At 41.0% G+C, this 19,460-nt stretch overlaps 1 protein-coding gene across 3 annotated transcripts in view; it reads right to left on the bottom strand.

Moving 5' to 3' along the window:
- Positions 1–19,460, bottom strand: part of ano1a (anoctamin 1, calcium activated chloride channel a) — a 58,027-nt gene that overhangs the window by 8,978 nt on the left and 29,589 nt on the right. For all 3 annotated transcript variants that reach the window (XM_077563781.1, XM_077563780.1, XM_077563779.1), the window contains 8 exons: positions 19,275–19,435; positions 10,934–11,016; positions 9,178–9,249; positions 5,956–6,030; positions 4,336–4,537; positions 4,087–4,198; positions 1,083–1,140; positions 391–491 (listed from right to left, as the gene is read on the bottom strand). In XM_077563781.1, the coding sequence (XP_077419907.1) occupies positions 391–491; positions 1,083–1,140; positions 4,087–4,198; positions 4,336–4,537; positions 5,956–6,030; positions 9,178–9,249; positions 10,934–11,016; positions 19,275–19,435 (864 nt within the window). The remainder of the gene's footprint in view (positions 1–390; positions 492–1,082; positions 1,141–4,086; positions 4,199–4,335; positions 4,538–5,955; positions 6,031–9,177; positions 9,250–10,933; positions 11,017–19,274; positions 19,436–19,460) is intronic.

The raw sequence follows: 19,460 nt of genomic DNA, 5'->3' as shown, positions 1-19,460 counted from the left end.
TTTGTTTACCTATGTACCTTGTTTGCCTTCTTGTTGTTGTTAAATTATTTAAAAAATTTTAGCATCCCTATCTCACTGCCTTGCTTTCTCCCTACAACGCTGTCAAATAAGCCCAAATAAAAAGTTTGTGTTTGGTATAAATGTTCTTGCATTATTCGACACAGCATGCAATGTTAGCCTGGTTTCTTGTTCCAGACAGAAAAACCTGCTCAAGGACATGAATATCGTAGTGTAGTTTAGCTCGCAAGACGTTTATCAGGTTCTGTGTACGGAATAAATTTTAATCTAACTTTTCATAAAACTGAAAAAATTAGCTCAATTTGGTTGCCATGTGATGGCCATCAGACCAGTATTGGAATTATTCCAAAGAAATGAAAGGTTAGCACTTACGGTATGCCAATCTCAAACAGGTTGTTTTGGATGAGCTGCTTGCCAAGCATGGTGATGCATAACTGGATGCATAACTCCATAAGGCAGCCTGCATGGGCACACTGAAAAACAGGACATAAAGACGCTCAACTCATCATGCTAAGTGTTGCATGTGTGGAGACAAATGATCACTTTTCATCAAGTTTTAAAATATTATTAGAATCAAATTTCTTACCTTAAATTTAGTGATAGACCGATATGGGGTTTTCAAGGCAAATTTCAACATAATTTCTTCATTTTATTTAATTTTTTTTTAATTTTTCAAAATAAAAATTTTAGGGAGTTCCCAGTGTCTGCATAATTTTTATAAAGGGGAAATTTAAATAATCCATAAATGAAAAGTTTCCTGTATCCTAGATCTTCGCAGACAGTGAAAAATTGTCTGAATATGCTCGAAATGTCTTTGCGACAAGTAAAAACTGTCTGTGAACATATTACAAATCCTGATTAAAACCCTGAATCCGCTACATTCTCAAGCATTCACCGCTAAGTGAGATACCAGCATTATCGGCCTTCAGATTCGTATAAAGACCAATGCCGATATTTTGTATTTTGACAAATATCGGCACCAATAATCGTCCTGGACGATAATCGGTCTATCCCTAATTAAATTATATGAAATATATATCTTAAATATAAAACTCTATTGTTACCTCTTCCATTCTGTATGATCCTACGACATACAGGTATTTTCCTGGCCGCCCAACAAGCCTATTGAACAAGCAAATGTTTTAAAAAAAAACACACATGCAAACAGACACACACGCGTATGACGTGTAGCAAGCAAGAACCTTGTATGCATCATAAGATTTGTGACAACTTAATTTTGGGAACCTTTGCATCTGCTGTTGTGCTTTTGGGTGCCTTTTGTCTGTTTCCTAAAGTGACTATCCCACTGAACTGTGAATGTTGCCAAACGTTGCAAAATATTGAATTCGCCAACTAATGAGGTTGTCGTCTTTGTCATTTTGTGACCTTTTTGCGACATTTGAGAGGATGTGCGAATTCACCTCAAATTTGAGTCAGATTGACCCACACAAGAGATGAAAATGATTATTTTTCGTTTTCTTGTTTTTAGAGGATGTAATTATTGGACATTTTTGTCCAGTATTTGCCATCGCTGTGACATGTTGCAGGCATGCAACATGGCCCTGTTGATTTTTGACTTTTTTTCTAGTATAATGTGCTATAAAAATACATATGGCGTCGTCAAGTATTGCCATAATTTAGATAGCACTCCTACCCATCTCAAATTACATATTCTTCCGTCGAGAAAGGAAAAATATATATTGCGGAAGCGAGTAGTGACTGGCGAACACAGCCAACCTGTGTTTGTGTGTGCAAACGGTACATTACGGTGTCATACGAAGAAAATATTAGAATGAAACTCACAATATTTTGGATAATTAAACGAGAAGCGTTGCCATATTCATATGCTTATGCATAACAGCGCTTTCGATATTAACACATTCAGACCTTTTAAAGAATTTGTCCTGCACTCCCAAAAACGTATTTCTACGTTTTTTTTATTTTTTATTTTTTTATGCTAGAACATACTAAAGGCTTTGATACAGCTTCTGACATGAAGAGGTAGCTTAAAGCAATATTAGTTATTACAAAAAACGGCCAGCAGGTGGCAGCAGAGTACAAGAGATCAACCAGGGCCATGTTGGAAACAAGCTGATTTACCCACAGTTCTAAACTGATTTGTGAATAATGATGAAACTTATCTATATTCTAATGCTAATTGCAGCAAAACTGAAATGGATAGAAGTATACTTTCTTTCTGATGAAAAGAAGAGACTCTAATTATTATTTTGGTAGGTTCCATGATTTTATAGCAATAGAACAGAATATTTTCCGGACCTTGCAAAATCAGTTAAAATCTAGTAAAACAGCCAGGCGCGAAGGGGGTTGCTTCAGTGAAAATGACTGGGAGTGAATGAGTTAATATTATCCAAAATATTGCGAGTTTCCTTGTAATATTTTCAGACTATTATTATCACATATGTCTACACTTTATCATAAATTTCTGTGGCAATTAGTCATGTGTTTTGGACAAAAAGTGACGTAATGTACGAGGCAGGGGCGCAAACGTTACGAAGTGAAGAATAAAAAAAACTACTATGAGTTTCGGTCTAATATCAGAGTATCATTAGCACATGAACCTAAATTATTTTAGGAAAATCAGTCACGGTTTTCATTCATATGTCACCAACGGACCGGTTGCACACAAAACACGGGTTGCTGTGTTCATCAGTCACTTACGCAATAAATGTCTTTTTCCTTTATTTCTTTCTCAAAGGAAGAATATGAAACCTGCAGATGGGTAGCAGTGCTAATTATGGCAATACTTGACGACACCATACTCTTTTTTTATAGGATAATAGACCAGAAAATAAGTCCAAAATAAACAGGCACGCAACACGTCATGGCGATGACGTGGACTGCACAATAATGTCCAATATGACAGTGTGCATTGTATGTCATCATTTTGACACTTAACTTATTCACTCCCAGCCATTTTCACTGAAGCAACCTACGGCTGTTTTACTGGATTTTGACAGATTTTGCAAGGTCCACAGAATATTATGTTCTATTGCTATAAAAACATTAGATTAGAGTGTCTTCTTAAATCAGGAAAAAAATTATATTTGTATCCATTTCAGTTTTGCAGCAATTAGCATTAGAATATAGCTAAGTTTTAGGTAATAACTACCATTGCTTTCGGCGACCTCTTCATGTCAGAAGCTGTATCAAAAAGCCTTCTGTATAAAAGCATTAAAAAAAACATAAATACGTTTTGGGGAGTGCAGGACAGAGTATTAAAAAACATTCATACGTTTTTGGGTTTGTATGAGTTAATCTGCAAAAAAAAAATCAGGGGATTCAGATGCCATTGATATTTTAAAATTCATATAGCCTACGCCATGGGCTGCATTTTGTTGTGTTTTGGAAAAATTTTCTTCGGCTTGACTGTCCGCACTGTCTGCGTGGTGTGCACATTGAGAAAATATGTTCAACATATGTCTCCAAGCTGGATTTTTGTTTGTAGTTTTTGAAATATAATTTTCATGCATGTGCTCCTCCAAACAGATCTTGCTCCGCCTAAACACAAGCACTCTCACCGTAGTGAATGGGTATCAGAATGAATTTATGAATGGGGCCTCAGAAAGAACTTTGCCGACATGTCTTATGACAGATCAAGACGGTATTTACAAGCAAATGCGCATGTTGGCGAAACAATGGATTCGCAACAATGGCGACTAATTAACAGAAACGCAAAACAAATGTGCCATTTTCCAAATCCTGATGAAACGCAACATTCGTAATGTTCAGCAATGTTTGTAGCTCAGTGGAATAGAGGCTTTAACAATTATCTAATTTAAAATCTAATTTCACTTACTGCAATAGATGCCACATTTAGCAAAACTTCACAAATCCCAATTTAAATACAGTACAGTTAAATGAGAACTCACAAATGCAAGTCTGTTGTGTGGCATGGAAGCAGTATGCAAGGGAAACCTTCAATAAATAAATTAATGGGATTAATTGAGTTTTTTTAAGTTACACTAATTGGCCTGAGTAAAAGTGACAGTACCAATAATTAAATTTAAGTGCAGCGCCACAAAACCAGTAAACTGTGTTAATTCTTACCTCCCCCTAAAAAAAGCCAAATAAACAAGAGGCGTGAAAGCATTGACAAACTTCAAAATAAACGTCTTGAAGATAAGCCGCTCGTCAAAGCTTTTGCCTGTTTTTGGAACCTCTGAAAAAAGAAAGAAAAAAGAAAAATACTAAATAAAAATGAATAAAATGTGGCTCTTTCTATGAGAATGATCCAATTCCAGACACCATAACATTTGAGACCAATATTTCAAGCTTTTGAGTGAATTTGTTTCTTACCAAGTACAGTGAGCCAGTGTGCAACTTTGCCATAGATTTCATCTAAGATGATGATGACGATGAGGTTGAGGATGGCAGCTGTTGTTTTGACAGTGGCTCGGACATTGTACCGTACTGCAGGGTAGGTGCTAATGTGTAATGCTGTTTTAATGCTAATGCGGTAGAGGATAACTCCAAAGACAATGACAAAAGTCACTGCTATCTATGAGAAAAAAGAAAGAGAACAATTTAGCAATAGAAACCAGTGAAGGATTAATTTACTGTATCACTGCTTTTCTGGCAAATCTGATTTTTTTTTGTATTAACACTTTTACATCTTCAAGGAGACACTTTTATGCACTTGTTTCACAATCTTAAACAGTTTCCAGGTTACCCACATCATGCATTCAGTTAGTCTTAATAAGATGTTAGTTTTCATAGTAACTCCCTTAGTAAGCCACAGTTACAGTAACAGCAAGCCTTATTGTATATAGTTGGCCATTTTTCTTTCATTTTGAATTCTAATTAGTCAGTTGTTAATAATACTCTTCTTTGCAATGTGTCAAAAAACTATGTATAGTCTTCAACTATTTCTGAAATTGGCCACAGAATACTATTGAGTTATTCTGCATAAAATGGCTGCCATTTATAAATTGCACTTTTACAATTTTGAAGCGAATATTGGATTCATTCCTCATGATTCCTATGTGGGAATGATACAGGACCCAAACGACAAACCTCCCTTTAGCCGAGAAGTCTTAGGACTTGTTGCTTTTCTCATTCACAATTATAACACCTGTACCTTCAACTCAAAGGACTGGTATGAGAAACCCTCAGTGAAATGTAGATTGCTGCCATTGACATGTGACCATAACCACAAGAAACTCAATAAAATAGTTTTAGAGGAGAAAACACCACACAACACCTTTTTTTTTTTTTTTTTTTTAGAGAGGCCTTTGGAGAACACAGGGTCTGGTCGATTCACACTTCAAGGGCTAATGTAGACATGGACCAAATTGACTTGCCAATCAACATTTCTACTACTACACCCATCTCAACATTGTTGAAATGGCAACTCCAAAAGGCGATCACAACTGCAAGATACTCGACTCATCCGGTTTTCCCCAATTTAACAGAATGATAAAATAATGAAACTTCATGTCTATGTAATAAGTAGAATTCTATGAAATATTTTAATGTATTTATTGTTTAATGGCTGTGTGTTCATTTTTTTAAATCACTGCATGATCTACATTAATTAGTTTGCTTGTAGTAAGAATAACACTTTTGAATTAGAACATGTCTTATTTCTTTTACAATCGGTTGCACATTTACAGGGTTCGTACTTGTACTGCAATGGCGCCCCTTTAATTTGACTTTGTAGCCGAGGTTAATTTAGGAACTAGCCCTTACCCTCACAAATATTTAATCAAACTTATTAAATCAGCGCAATATTTGCTACAACGGCATGGATTGTAAAATGGCTTAATGGGGGCTTAATGGGATGGTATGCCAGTCAACATTTAATTCCACTTAAATTATGCACACCGAATCAAGCATAATGAGCAGAAAGGATATTGTTAAAACATTCCTTTCAATAAGGCTGTTAAAGGATCAAATTGAAAGTGACGTGTTACTCACCATGAAAGCCATCATGGCCACAGTAATCAAGTAAGCTGGCAGTCTGTCTGTACATGTCAGCTTCACTTTCTCATCCTATCATAAAAAACATACATGGAGTAAATACACAGCAACATAAAAACACACTGCATCTGGAGCTGACTGGATTATTGAATACTGTATGTTGAAAACATATATTTTATAGCCACAGGTCATTGTATAAAAAAGATGCACATACCCAAAACATATAGTGTACAGTATACAGAATCACTGTGTGTCTCCAGTGGAGCATAGCTAATTCAGCCTCAAGCAACTACTATGTCATAGTCAAGTCAACTGAGAATAGGGTCAAGAGACTCAGGCACTCTTTTCTTCATAAACAGACAAACACAAAAAGCTAAATTCCCAACATTTGGCCTTTATACAAATACACAAGCTAGTTACAATTTATAATGATAATTTATAATTGACTAATATATATGAGGTGCAGTCAAAATGGAATGAGCCCTTTTAAATTACGCGACTTATTGTATATGGTCGTTCATATTTTTTCCAGAAATTTCAACAGTGTGTAGTATAAACTAGTGTTGTTCCGATACCGTTTTTTGGCCCCCGATACCGATTCTAATACCCAGCTTTGAAGTATCGGCCGATACCGATACCTACGTTTTTGTTTGTTTTTTCTACATGAAAAAGCTGTCCTGCCATTGGTTCAGAGCATTCAAGGGCCAATAGGATATCTTAGCTCGGCATGCAGTGAACATGTCACACATCAGTGAATGTCGTGCATGAGCGAGGCACAAGATGATGCATCCAAAGTCCTATATTAGCATCAGAATTAATGGTATAGACATGTTACTTGTTAGGACTCACCGATACAGATACCACTGTTTTAATGCAGTATCGGTATCGGAACAACACTAGTATAAACTGTTAAATTTATTTGATAGTATCCTCCTCAAGTCAGCAATTTGGAAATAAAATCAGCATTGGGTGTCCATCAGAAGCAAAGAGCTGATTAAATAATAATAAACATTTTGAAAATATTGGAGAAAGTTGATGGGAATGGTGCAATAGTCAAAATGTGGGTTTCAAAGTGGGATCAAAGGTGAAGTAAAAGTTTAAACAACAGACAAAGAAGTGGAGGGCCATCGTGAGCGGGTAATCCTGGAGACAGTGTTAGGGGTGAGAAACTAGTCAGAAAAGATCGCAGAATCACAATTGATGACATTGTTGAGCTTTTTGGAACAAGCCAGGGAAGTGCTTCAAATATTGTGAGGCAGCTAGAATTTGCAAAGGTTTCTGTCAGGGGGGTCGAAGATGCCCGCAAGCCTGTTTTGAAGCTTGTTTGGAGTTATTGAGTGTCACAAGAGTGACAAAACTTTCCTCAACCGTATAGTGACAGGAGATTAGACCTGTGCTCCAATCTTTTGAAAATCTTTAACAGTACTTCTGTTGTAGGAACTTTCCGTTTATGTTGATTATGGCGGCAACATATGGATAAAAGCGGTATTGTTAAGTCTGAAGGAAGACCACATTTCCTATGAGGACAAGCGCATTGCGTTGTTTCTTAGTTCAGAGTGAAATCCAGGCCATTGTTGATCCTTGACTGTCCTTTTATCCGGGTAGCTTCCCTTCTTCTTTTTTCATTTTTGTCTACTCAGACAAAACTTTTCAGTTGTTTTGCAGTTCCTACCAGAAAAGCAGTAATCGTGCGTCAACATTCAAATTAACTTCCTTCTTTGTATGGGAAAAGGGGGTAGTGACAAATGCCATAAAGCAGTCAGCACATTTGTAGTTTTTTGTGTACCACCCTCCTCAAAGTTGTTTAGTGCCAGTAAAAATGATACAGACCCCACCTGGCCATGGCAAAGGTACCATTCAACTTGTTTTAAGTTGATGTTTCATCAGAAGAGTCAGGAAAATATTTTATTAAGGTTGAAAAGTTCCTTAGTGCTATTTTAATGTTGTGACTCTTCTTTTGTCATATTGGCCTTTATTCTGTCATATAGAATTAAACCTGGTCTTACTTGGAGTTACTAATTGACACGTCAAAACGTCTGCTCTTTGTTGTTACTTTTTTTGTCTATAAAGACTTTTATTTTTTCTGTGTCCTGTCGGCATTTGGGTCCAAGTTCTGCTACTCACATGACAGGTTCCCCTTCCAAAACTAGGAATTCAATCACAGCTGTTTGCTTCTGACAGACATCCAATAATGGCAACAAAAAAAAAAATCATTTTGTCTACAAATCTATATCGTCCTGTGGTTTTTCTTTTTTAAGACAAAAAAAGGTTGTGTTTTACCTTGATTAGTTTCGGCGACAACTGCCGCCTTCCTCAGAAGCAGTCAAACTGACAGTTATCAGCTGATGTTCCTGGGCGTAGCCGGCGTGGCGGAGCTGTCATGTGACCCTCCACGCCGACTATGCGCTCCGTAGTCGGCGTGGAGATCATCGAGCAACGGAGGTCGTAGTCGGCATGGAGCGTCACTTGACATGACATCCAATAATGACGTTATTTCCAAAATGGCTGACAGGAAGTGGATACGGTCCCAATTTTTTTTTAACATTATACATTTGAAGACACTGATTAGAGGACACTGCTTGGTGCTCAAATTATTATTTTTAATTGAAAATTATTTATTTTTATTATCATTTCTATCTTTTCTAGGGGTACTGTCATTTTTGTCCAGGCCTGTTTCTTTAGTTCATAATTAATGTTATGTTGTTATGTATGTTAACATATGTTATGGGAGCCAGCCATATATTAACATATGTTATGTTATATAATGTTAAACCACAATTGAAAAGCAATGACTGATTTGATGACTGGTTTGCATTGGATACTTTCAAAATGTTTAAAAATTTGTATTACTTTTGTCAGCATCAAGTTATTTTTTGTCACCACAATGGATTTTTCTTTCAATACCACAAGGGTAAAATTTTGTCTATGTGTGCATTTAGTTTTCATCGGCTTGTGGTTGTGCCACACTGTCAAGAGGTTTTAGGTGTGCTCGGATCTTATAATGTCTTGATTGCCTGTAGATGTGAGAGTAAGAATGAATGGTTGTTTGTCTACATGTGTCCTATGCCCCATATCTCTCACCCAAAGTTATCTGGGATCGGCCCCAGCCCATGACGGCAAGTAGGATAAGCGACATATTTGCAGGGCTTTTTTGACATAATAGCATTTTATCTGTTATAGATGAATAGAAACTTACTGGACATTCACATGTATTTTTACCTCAGAGTTGAACTCTTGTTGTCTCATTGCTTTTTTCCTGACACGGAGCTCATACTCGGCTCGGTTGTGGTCCTGAAAACGACATCACTAGATCATGTTAGTTATCGGTAATATCATATTTGATGAACAACCTAAGGAGACTGTAAGTAAAGGTCCTTAAGGAGTTTATAAAAATGTAGACATATATGAAATACACCAAACAAATAAGGTTAGAGAAAAAAAATAAACAAAAATACATGGGTCACAACAACATTTTAGGGTTAGAAGCAATCCCTTGACACTCAGTTTCAACTGCAAGATTAGTGTAGTACAAAGTCTTGCATCAGACACATCTACGCTGAGGATGGTTTCACACTAGCACATTTTGACTGCACTCGAGTTTGTGTCCCCCGTTGGTGCAGTTCAGTTGGACAGGTGTGAACACAAGGCTCAGAAACACCAATTCCAATTGTACTCTAGTGCGGTTACCATGTGATGTGAAAGCAATTTGACCTTGGTTCACTACAGCCTGCATATGAGCGCATCATTTTTTACCCTAAACTGCTCATCTTTGTTTGTTGTGCTGCACAGTTGAGCAACCATATTAGCCCCCCCGAAATACCAACCTGTTAGGCCACACATATCTTACATACCAGAAACTGTCACAGATGTTATGTTAACTTGTAAGTAGCTATAGCAGTGTTAGCTGTGGATGTGGTTGATGGGCAATTAGTGAGTTAAGATCTTGTTTGTTTGTAAAAAAAACAGTAGCATCTTTTTTCTGAAATGTATTTGCTGAGAGCAAAATAATATTTAGTTAATATTCTATGCTCGCATTACGTTCATATGCAGCCATGTACCCATATAGCAGTCTGCAGTAACAAATAGAATGCAGAAAGAGAAAACAAATGCTTAGCAAAAAAGTACAGCTGGCCAAAAAATCTAAAGTTTGAAAATAATACCCCAACGGAGAAGTTACAGGAATATAAAGAAAGCATTAACAGAAAGGAAGCAGATAACGTCAGTAAAACTTGTACTGAAGACTAAAGTGTTAATAGTGGTAAAAGGTAAAGCAAGTCAAACCTTATGTTCCTCCTGTAAAGTACACCATAAACAAAAAAGGGACAACATGTCAGACATTGTTTATATGATATACAATAATTCATACATTACAGATAAGCAGCTGTTTTAATAATAGTGGCAGAAATATCATCACAGTCATTTTGTGAGATTCTGTATCATTTTTCTGAAAACAGGTTTTCTTTATTGATATTCTAAATAAAATTACCATAGAGTGTTTGATTTATACAGTACATTTAAGCAAATATAGTAACTGTAAAAAAATACAAAATAATCTTAAAGAACTAAATGAAGTAGCTGTAATACACTGCTTTAGTGCTTTCGTACGATAAGTGCTATTAATATAACGTGTACCCTTCCAAATTATGTTTCAAATACACATAATTCCTAATTTGACATCATTTTATAATCTCATTTTATTATTTGACCATGTTGGATGTTGTCACCATGTATCAGGTGCCTCATAACCAACATGTGAAATCACTTCAAAACTCTTATAACTGCTGTCAAGGCGTGTCAAGACATTTGCCTCATTGTTAGAATTATGTTGTTATTATTACGTTCTATCATATTTTATGGAATTATGTGTGACATTGGAAATTATACAAGATTTGTGCCAAAATAATAATATAAATGCAAACAGAATTGTAAGAATTTGTGGACAACATCTTGAAATACGTTTTGGGCTTCAGCTCACCTCTTCCTCTCCACTGCCGGTCAGGTTCCAGACATAGTTAAGTCGCATCTGTCGTCTCTTCCAGTGCTCCATGAAGAGAACAGCTATACAACCAAGCATACACAACTAAATGTAAAACTCATAATAAATATTCAGATTTTTTTTATGTCAACACTAAAGTGTTGAAAGTCGTGTCATCGTTGACTAGTCGCTGATGAAATCATTGCTTTATACAATTGTAAGTAAGAATTGTCATGTTTATTTTCAGTCTTGTTTACTCCCTGTCATGTTTTCCTTGTGTTTTCCCCTTGTCTTGTCATTTCCTGTTTTATTGTGAAAAGTCTGACTCCTCTCGTTTCTGGTCACTTGCCCTTCCTCGTGTGGTGTCTGTGTCAACCCTGATTGTGTCCACCTTTCCCCATTACCCTCATGTGTCATCCAATCAGTGCCCTCAGCCAGGTGTGTCTTGTCATGTCATTAGTGTTGGTGTATTTAGTCGGTTGTCTCCCCCCTGTCTGTGTCGGTTCATTTTTGCTGTTGCAACTGTTGTAAGTCTTTCGCCACGTCACGCTGAACTCTTCGCCTGATCAGGATCCATGTCATGTTGTTAGTCTCGCCTTAGTTGTTTTGTCATGTTTAGCTTCATGTTTTGTTAGTTCAGTTTATTTTGTATTTTGAAGTTAGGTTTTTTTTTGATTAGATATTAAAACGTCTTTTTGGACTGCACCTCTGCCTCCTTGCCCTGCCTTCCCGCATCTGGGTCCTAAAGCCCCCACCTTACTGACAGAATGAACCGACCAAGATCAGACCCAGCGGGAAGCTTCCGTAAGCGACCGGCTCGTCGTCGGTCGACACGGAAGCACCATCAGCCTGCCATCCAATCCATTCCTTCCAAGTAAGCTCCTTTTCGCGGTATTTGTCTTCTCTTCCCCTTTCACGCGATCAGCAAAACGCACTCAAGTCTCTGCCCTACGACACCATTTTGTCGCCTCAATGTTTTTTAGACTCTGACATCTCCGATGATGAAAATGAAGGTCCCTTTCCCATTAATGCACTTACGGATTACAGTTCCGAATCTGACTCCGAATTGGACTTTTTCACCAGCTTAGTTCCCCACATGTTTTCATTTAGGGATTATTTTGACACCGGGTCATGTCACCCCTCCTCACCTGGGTCTCCGCTGTGTTCACCACACCGGTCCCCATCGCGTGCACCTCATAGCCCACTGTTACCGCCAGGTCATGACATAGTTTCCCCTTTACCTGGTTCCTTACCCACTCCCGTTAGTTTACGTCACGATCCTTCACTCTCGGTATCCTCGGGTTATAGTCTCCCTATTGCTCCTCACTCCCCATGGTGGCAGGCTGATGAGGCTCCGGCTCCGCAGCCTCAAGTCCCTATCGTGCCACGTCAGCCAATGTCCAAAGTCCCCGAACCGCGTCGGCCGTCGGAGCCCCAGGTCCCCGAACCGCGTCGGCCGTCGGAGCCCCAGGTCCCCGAACCGCGTCGGCCGTCGGAGCCCCAGGTCCCCGAACCGCGTCGGCCGTCGGAGCCCCAGGTCCCCGAACCGCGTCGGCCGTCGGAGCCCCAGGTCCCCGAACCGCGTCGGCCGTCGGAGCCCCAGGTCCCCGAACCGCGTCGGCCGTCGGAGCCCCAGGTCCCCGAACCGCGTCGGCCGTCGGAGCCCCAGGTCTCCGAACCGCGTCGGCCGTCGGAGCCCCAGGTCTCCGAACCGCGTCGGCCGTCGGAGCCCCAGGTCTCCGAGCCGGCTCCGCGTCAGCACCAGGATCCCGTGCCGGCTCCGCGTCAGCACCAGGATCCCGTGCCGGCTCCGCGTCAGGACCAGGATCCCGTGCCGGCTCCGCGTCAGGACCAGGATCCCGTGCCGGCTCCGCGTCAGCACCAGGATCCCGTGCCGCCTCAAGTCCTCGCGCCTCCACGGCAGCCTCAGGACCCCGGGCGTCCTCGCCTCTGCAGCCCCGGGCCTCCTGGCTTCGGCCGCTCTCGTGCGGGGTCTCTTCGCTTCTTCCATGGCGGCGTCAGGCCCATGGGGGTGGACAGGAGATGTTCATCCCACGGCCGTCCTATTCCGGTGTGGCGTCCGGGGCGCCCTCCAGATCAGCGCCGCCGGGCTCCCCTCGTCTGGCGTCCGGGACGTCCCCCGGACTAGACTGGAGGGATGTGTCAGGATCCCGCCTCTGCGCCCCCTCCGCCCGCCCTGTTTTTGAACTTTTTAAGGGACGTCTGGAAGCCGTCCCTCGACGGAGGGGTTCTGTCATGTTTATTTTCAGTCTTGTTTACTCCCTGTCATGTTTTCCCCTTGTCATTGTCATTTTGTTTTATTGTGAAAAGTCTGACTCCTCTCGTTTCTGGTCACTTGCCCTTCCTCATGTGGTGTCTGTGTCAACCCTGATTGTGTCCACCTTTCCCCATTACCCTCATGTGTCATCCAATCAGTGCCCTCAGCCAGGTGTGTCTTGTCATGTCATTAGTGTTGGTGTATTTAGTCGGTTGTCTCCCCCCTGTCTCTGTCGGTTCATTTTTGCTGTTGCAACTGTCGTAAGTCTTTCGCCACGTCACGCTGACCTCTTCGCCTGATCAGGATCCATGTCATGTTGTTAGTCTCGCCTTAGTTGTTTTGTCATGTTTAGCTTCATGTTTTGTTAGTTCAGTTTATTTTGTATTTTGAAGTTAGGTTTTTTTTTTGATTAGATATTAAAACGTCTTTTTAGACTGCACCTCTGCCTCCTTGCCCTGCCTTCCCGCATCTGGGTCCTAAAGCCCCCACCTTACTGACAAGAATGCATTTCCTGTAAATAGCACTTTTTAAAATACACAGTTGCAAAGCACTTCACAAAGGCAAGCAAGATTGAGTCAGATAGGTTAGTAGAGACAAACAGGAATAAAATTGACAAGCAGGTGACCATAACATCAACAGAAATAAAAAAATATGGGCACTTTCATAAAATCTCATTGAAGAATAATGGTAAAAACGATTTTTTTTATGCCGCCTTTATGGAAGTAAATATGGTGCAAAACTAACTTGTAAAAAAAGTCGAAATTTGTATCTGTAAAAGTTGTGATTTGTACCTGTAAAGAAAAATTGTATCTGTAAAAACAAATTTGTACCTGTACAAAAAAATTTTTGTACCTGTACTGAAAGTGTCAATTTGTATCTCTTTGACTGCCAGACGTTTTCAGAAAAGGGATGCCGTGGGTGCCAGCCGATTTAAGCATTTTTGACTGATCTTTCAAGGTCCACAGAAAATTATGTGTTTGGACTATGGAAACACACATACTACCATGAAGGATTGGACTCTCATCTTTCATCAGAAAAAAAAAGTTTGTTTCTACCTTATTCCGTTTTTCAGTAATCAACAATAGAAAATGGTTAGTTTCACCTCTGTTTTTAAAAAAACGTATTTTAACGTCTTTGGCACTCCTCCATATGATTTTACTAAACGTTATATGTTTTTGGCAGTCAAAGAGGTATCTGTAAAAGTTGTGATTTGTACTTGTAGAAATGACAACTTGTAGTCAAAGACTTTTACAGATACAAATTTAGACTTTTTTTACAAGTTAGTTTTGCACCATATTTACCTCCATACGCCTTGGTTTATATGTATGTCACACATGCTTAAACGGCCGTGCTTAAAATTTTCTAAACATTTTAGATTATTTTAAATTTTAGGCATGAATACAGTAGTAGCCTTACTGACAGAGTAAACAGTGGCGGTCCACTGAAGTTGAAATCTTGCATAATGGTAAACACAAGTGAATAACGGTAAATATATTAACAGCTTAATGCAAAATATCACTGTGCATTGCAGCCTTACTACACTGCAAAAAACAAGTTTAAATGCATGTGGGGCGCCAAAAAAATACTGTGAAATAACCAAATCTTATTCTGACTTCTCATAAAAATATTTTAAAGTTTGATTTCCCCATAAATAAAATACAGTTTGTAGTTGTAATTTCAACAAGATTTTTTCTTATTTTCAGGTTTAATTTAATGTTTAATTAGAAACATCACATTTCAAAACAATTACGTTACCTAGAAATATAGCAAGTAAATGTATTAATAATTGTAATGATTAAAATTACAGAAATATACTGTTATTAGTTGTTTTTAATTACATGATTTTATGAAAAGAGGTTACATAATGTGTTTGATGTAATGTAACAGTATATGACACAAAAAAGTTATGTGATTCATCTTTCAAAACATGTAAAAAAAAACTGTTGAAAAACTAGACATTGGGTTTAAAAATGCAACAATTTACTGTTATGGTAATTCATTTATGTAGCACTTTTCCACCTTACACGACCGTCAAACATTTTGACTACTCATTCACCTTCAGATGACACAGGATCAGGAATTCAGTAGCTCAAAGATACTTTGACATGGTCACAAACGGGATCGAACCCACAACCTCAGGGATACTAGATGACCACTCTACCCCTGAGACACGCCACCGCTGTTTTTAGTTTATGTTGTTCCAAAAAAATAACACATATTCAAACGGAAGGCAGCAACACTTTGCTTGTAAGAGTTCTGGGCGTGTTATATCTACCTGTTTTGCATACATTGTGTGGCGCAATTAATGAAGTTATAGGACGTTAGTTCATGTCATATGTGTTTGTGTTACCAGTAGATGAATGCGTGTCAAATTCAGCACGTTTATGTTTGATTTATGTTGGTCTATGTTTTTATTTATTTATTTTTTAACAACAAACTGTAACATTAGGTTGTGTGTAAAATAATTACAGGTCAATTCAATGTACAAGTTGCATTGCTTATCTGAGGATTGCTTGTGAAATTACAAATGTATATGTTTTGAGTTTGGCCTTCTGGTTAATTGGTCTGACATTACTGTTTTTTTCCCCTTTTTTTTCAACTTTACTATTTTTATATTATATTATACAGTGTTGGAAATGGCGGCCATCCACCTACCATACAGAACTTCATCTAAAATAGCACAGCATTCTTCTGTGATAAAACAAACAAACAAACTTGTATTTCCGAGCCCACTGAAAACACTTCTCCTTGTAACATGGTGGCCAAAATATAGCTTAAAAAATAGAGCTCTATGCATGACTAAGAGGTTTTTGGGACTCTAGAAACACCAGCAGCTTCAATCGCCTGCTTGTGAGTCGCCAATGGCTTTGAGCTGTTCCTTTAATAAGATACATTTGCCTGATTGAATTGAATTGAAATTTTCAGTGTTATTCGGTGCTCCTCATCAACAGAAAGAGTGTTCCTATTCCTCAACCATGAAGTCTGTGTCTTGCTGAACAATAAGGAACAACCTTTTGAAGTAATTTACCTTTAACCTTTTAAACCCCCAATATGAGTTCAATGACCCACCACACCTGGTAAGCCGGAAAAACATCATTTTCAAAAAACTCCCCAGAAAAAAAACTGGAAATCGAAGGTTTATTTCATTTTTCTACAATGGTAAACCCAAATTTAATTTTCACCAAAAAATTCAAGTACAATACTTAGGAATTAAAAAGGTCAGTTGCACTACTTGAGTAATTCAAGCCTACTTTACTAATATGGGCGCAAAGTAGAATGTAGCAATAAATCTAAGCTTAAAGGACTAAAAATATGTACTTAATCACACCCCTATTCTGATTAAAAAAGAAATAGGGCTCAGTGATTGGCTGGCAGGAAGTGGGAAGCATGACTTTTCCGACTTCATACCAAGAAGTGTGCACGGGAGCGTCACTTTTGGAGATTCGAGTTGCGATGTCTGTCATGTTTGGGTTCTGTTTTCCTTGTGTGTCTCCCTTGGTCTTGTCTAAGTGTAATCCTGCCCTTCCTCATGTGAACCAATCAGTGCCCTCAGCCACTTGTGTCTTGCCCCAGGTGTGTCTTGTTGTGTCGTTAGCGTCTGTGTATTTGGTCTCCTGTCTCCCCTCTGTCTGTGTTGGTTCATTGTCTTTTCCCCATGTCATGCTGCTCATTTCTGCCTTGTTGTTCCCCCCATGTTTTGGTTCATGTTTTGGTTTATCTTGTAATATGGAAGATCGCCTTTTTTTTCATAGAAATTAAAATCCCTTTTTGCATCATCAACTGCATCCTTGCCCGGCTGTTTTTGCTCCCTGCATCTGGGTCCTCCACCAAACCTCAACCTTCTTGACAGAATGAACCAACCACCATCGGACCCAGCGGGAAGCTGTCGTCGCCGACCGGCACGCCATCGGTCGGCTCGAAAGCACCGTCAGCCTGCCTCCCCATCCCATTCCCTCCATCTTCAAGTCCCCGAACCACGTCTGCTGCAGCTCCAGGTCCCCGAACCACGTCTGCCGCAGCTCCGGGTCCCCGAACCACGTCTGCCGCAGCTCCGGATCCCCGAACCACGTCTGCCGCAGCTGCGGGTCCCCGAACCACGTCTGCCGCAGCTTCGAGTCCCCGAACCACGTCTGCCGCAGTTTCGAGTCCCCGAGCCACGTCTGCTGCCGCAGCCTCGAGTCCCCGGGCCAGGTCTGTCGCCGCAGCCCCAGGTCTCTGAGCCAGGTCTGCCGCCGCAGCCCCAGGTCCCCGAGCCAGGTCTGCCGCCGCAGCCCCAGGTCCCCGAGCCGGCTCCGCGGCAGCCCCAAGTCCCTGTGCCTCGTCTGCCTCGGCAGCCCCAAGTCCCCGTGCCTCATCTGCCTCGGCAGCCCCAAGTCCCCGTGCCTCGTCTGCCTCGGCAGCCCCAAGTCCCCGTGCCTCGTCTGCCTCTGCAGCCCCAAGTCCCCGCGCCTCGTCTGCCTCGGCAGCCCCAAGTCCCCGCGCCTCGTCTGCCTCGGCAGCCTCAAGTCCCCGCGCCACGTCTGCCGCCTCAGCCTCAAGTCCCCGCGCCACGACTGCCGCCTCCACGGCAGCCTCAAGTCTCCGGGCCAGGTCTACCGCCTCCACGGCAGCCTCAAGTCCCCGGGCCAGGTCTGCTGCCTCCACGGCAGCCTCAAGTCCCCGGGCATCCCCGCCGCTGTCGCCCCGGGCATCCTCGCCGCTGTCGCCCCGGGCATCCTCGCCACTGCAATCCCTGGCCTCCTGGCCTCGCCCACTCTCGTGCAAAGTCTCTTCGCCTCTTCCATGGCGGCTTCAAGCCCATGAGGGTGGACAGGAGGTGCACGTCCCACTGCCGTTCTGTTCCAGTGTGGCGTCCGGGGCGCCCTCCGGACCGGCACCGCCGGGCTCCCCTCGTCTGCCGTCCGGGACGCCCCCCGGACTGGCCCATGAGGGTAGGACAGGAGGTGCACGTCCCACTGCCGTTCTGTTCCAGTGTGGCGTCCGGGGCGCCCTCCGGACCGGCGCCGCCGGGCTCCCCTCATCTGGCGTCCGGGACACCCCCCGGACTGGCCCTGATGGGTGTGCCAGGCTCCCGCCTCCGTGCCCCCTCCTGTCCGCCCTGTTTTTGAACTTTTTTGTGTTAGGGACGTCTAGGAGCCGTCCCTTGAGGGAGGGGTTCTGTCATGTTTGGGTTCTGTTTTCCTTGTGTGTCTCCCTTGGTCTTGTCTAAGTGTAATCCTGCCCTTCCTCATGTGAACCAATCAGTGCCCTCAGCCATTTATGTCTTGCCCCAGGTGTGTCTTTAGCGTCTGTGTATTTAGTCTCCTGTCTCCCCTCTGTCTTTTCCCCATGTCTTGCTGCTCGTTTTTGCCTTGTTGTTTCCCCCATGTTTTGGTTCATGTTTTGGTTTATCTTGTAATTTTGAAGATCGCCATTTTTTTCATAGAAATTAAAATCCCTTTTTGCATCATCAACTGCATCCTTGCCCGGATGTTTTTGCTCCCTGCATCTGGGTCCTCCACCAAACCTCAACCTTCTTGACAATGTCGGGGGAAAAAAATTATCCCGACTTCATCGACCGGCTTCAATCTGGATGGATGGATGAATGGATATTCAACTTAAATTGATGAGCTAGAACTTTGTGAATATTGACAGCTCAAACTACAGCTTGAAGCTGTGATCAGTTTGGTCATGATCATCGCACTAAGAAATTTCCATAACGTTTTATCTCTCATCAGAATACGAGACATACTTTTACAACCGCTTCAAACGTAGGAATGTAAGTGAGTAAGTTTTATTTGTACAACACAATGGAGAAAAAGAAAAAAAAGAAAAAAGTAAGAATTGTTTGTTTAATATGAGTGTATTTTTGTTAATGTTTTGTTCTGTAAAGAGCTTCGTTACAGCTGAAGCTGTTGTCAAAATGCTATATAAATAAAGTTGAGTATTCAAATCTGCCAACCTTAACTATACAAATGATTATTTTTAACAAGTTTTATTTGCATTCATTATGTATTATATGAAGGAGATTTACATTAAAATGGAGTATTATTTATATAAGAAAATAAATTGCAATGTATTTACCCCACAGGGCCATGAAGATGGAGAAAAAGACAGTTGCCGGGTTGTCGAAGAGGTGGCTGGCTCGTGCAGTACCACATGCTTGCACAAGTTTCCAGTAGCTACAAGCGTGATCACAAAGTGGGCACATTGTGATATTGTTCCTTGGATCACAAATCTCCATACTAAAGGGGGACAACGGAAAGCAAA

The sequence above is a fragment of the Vanacampus margaritifer genome, chromosome 4, assembly GCF_051991255.1.
Source record: "Vanacampus margaritifer isolate UIUO_Vmar chromosome 4, RoL_Vmar_1.0, whole genome shotgun sequence".
NCBI lineage: Eukaryota > Metazoa > Chordata > Actinopteri > Syngnathiformes > Syngnathidae > Vanacampus > Vanacampus margaritifer.
This window is presented reverse-complemented; position numbering and strand designations above follow the sequence as displayed.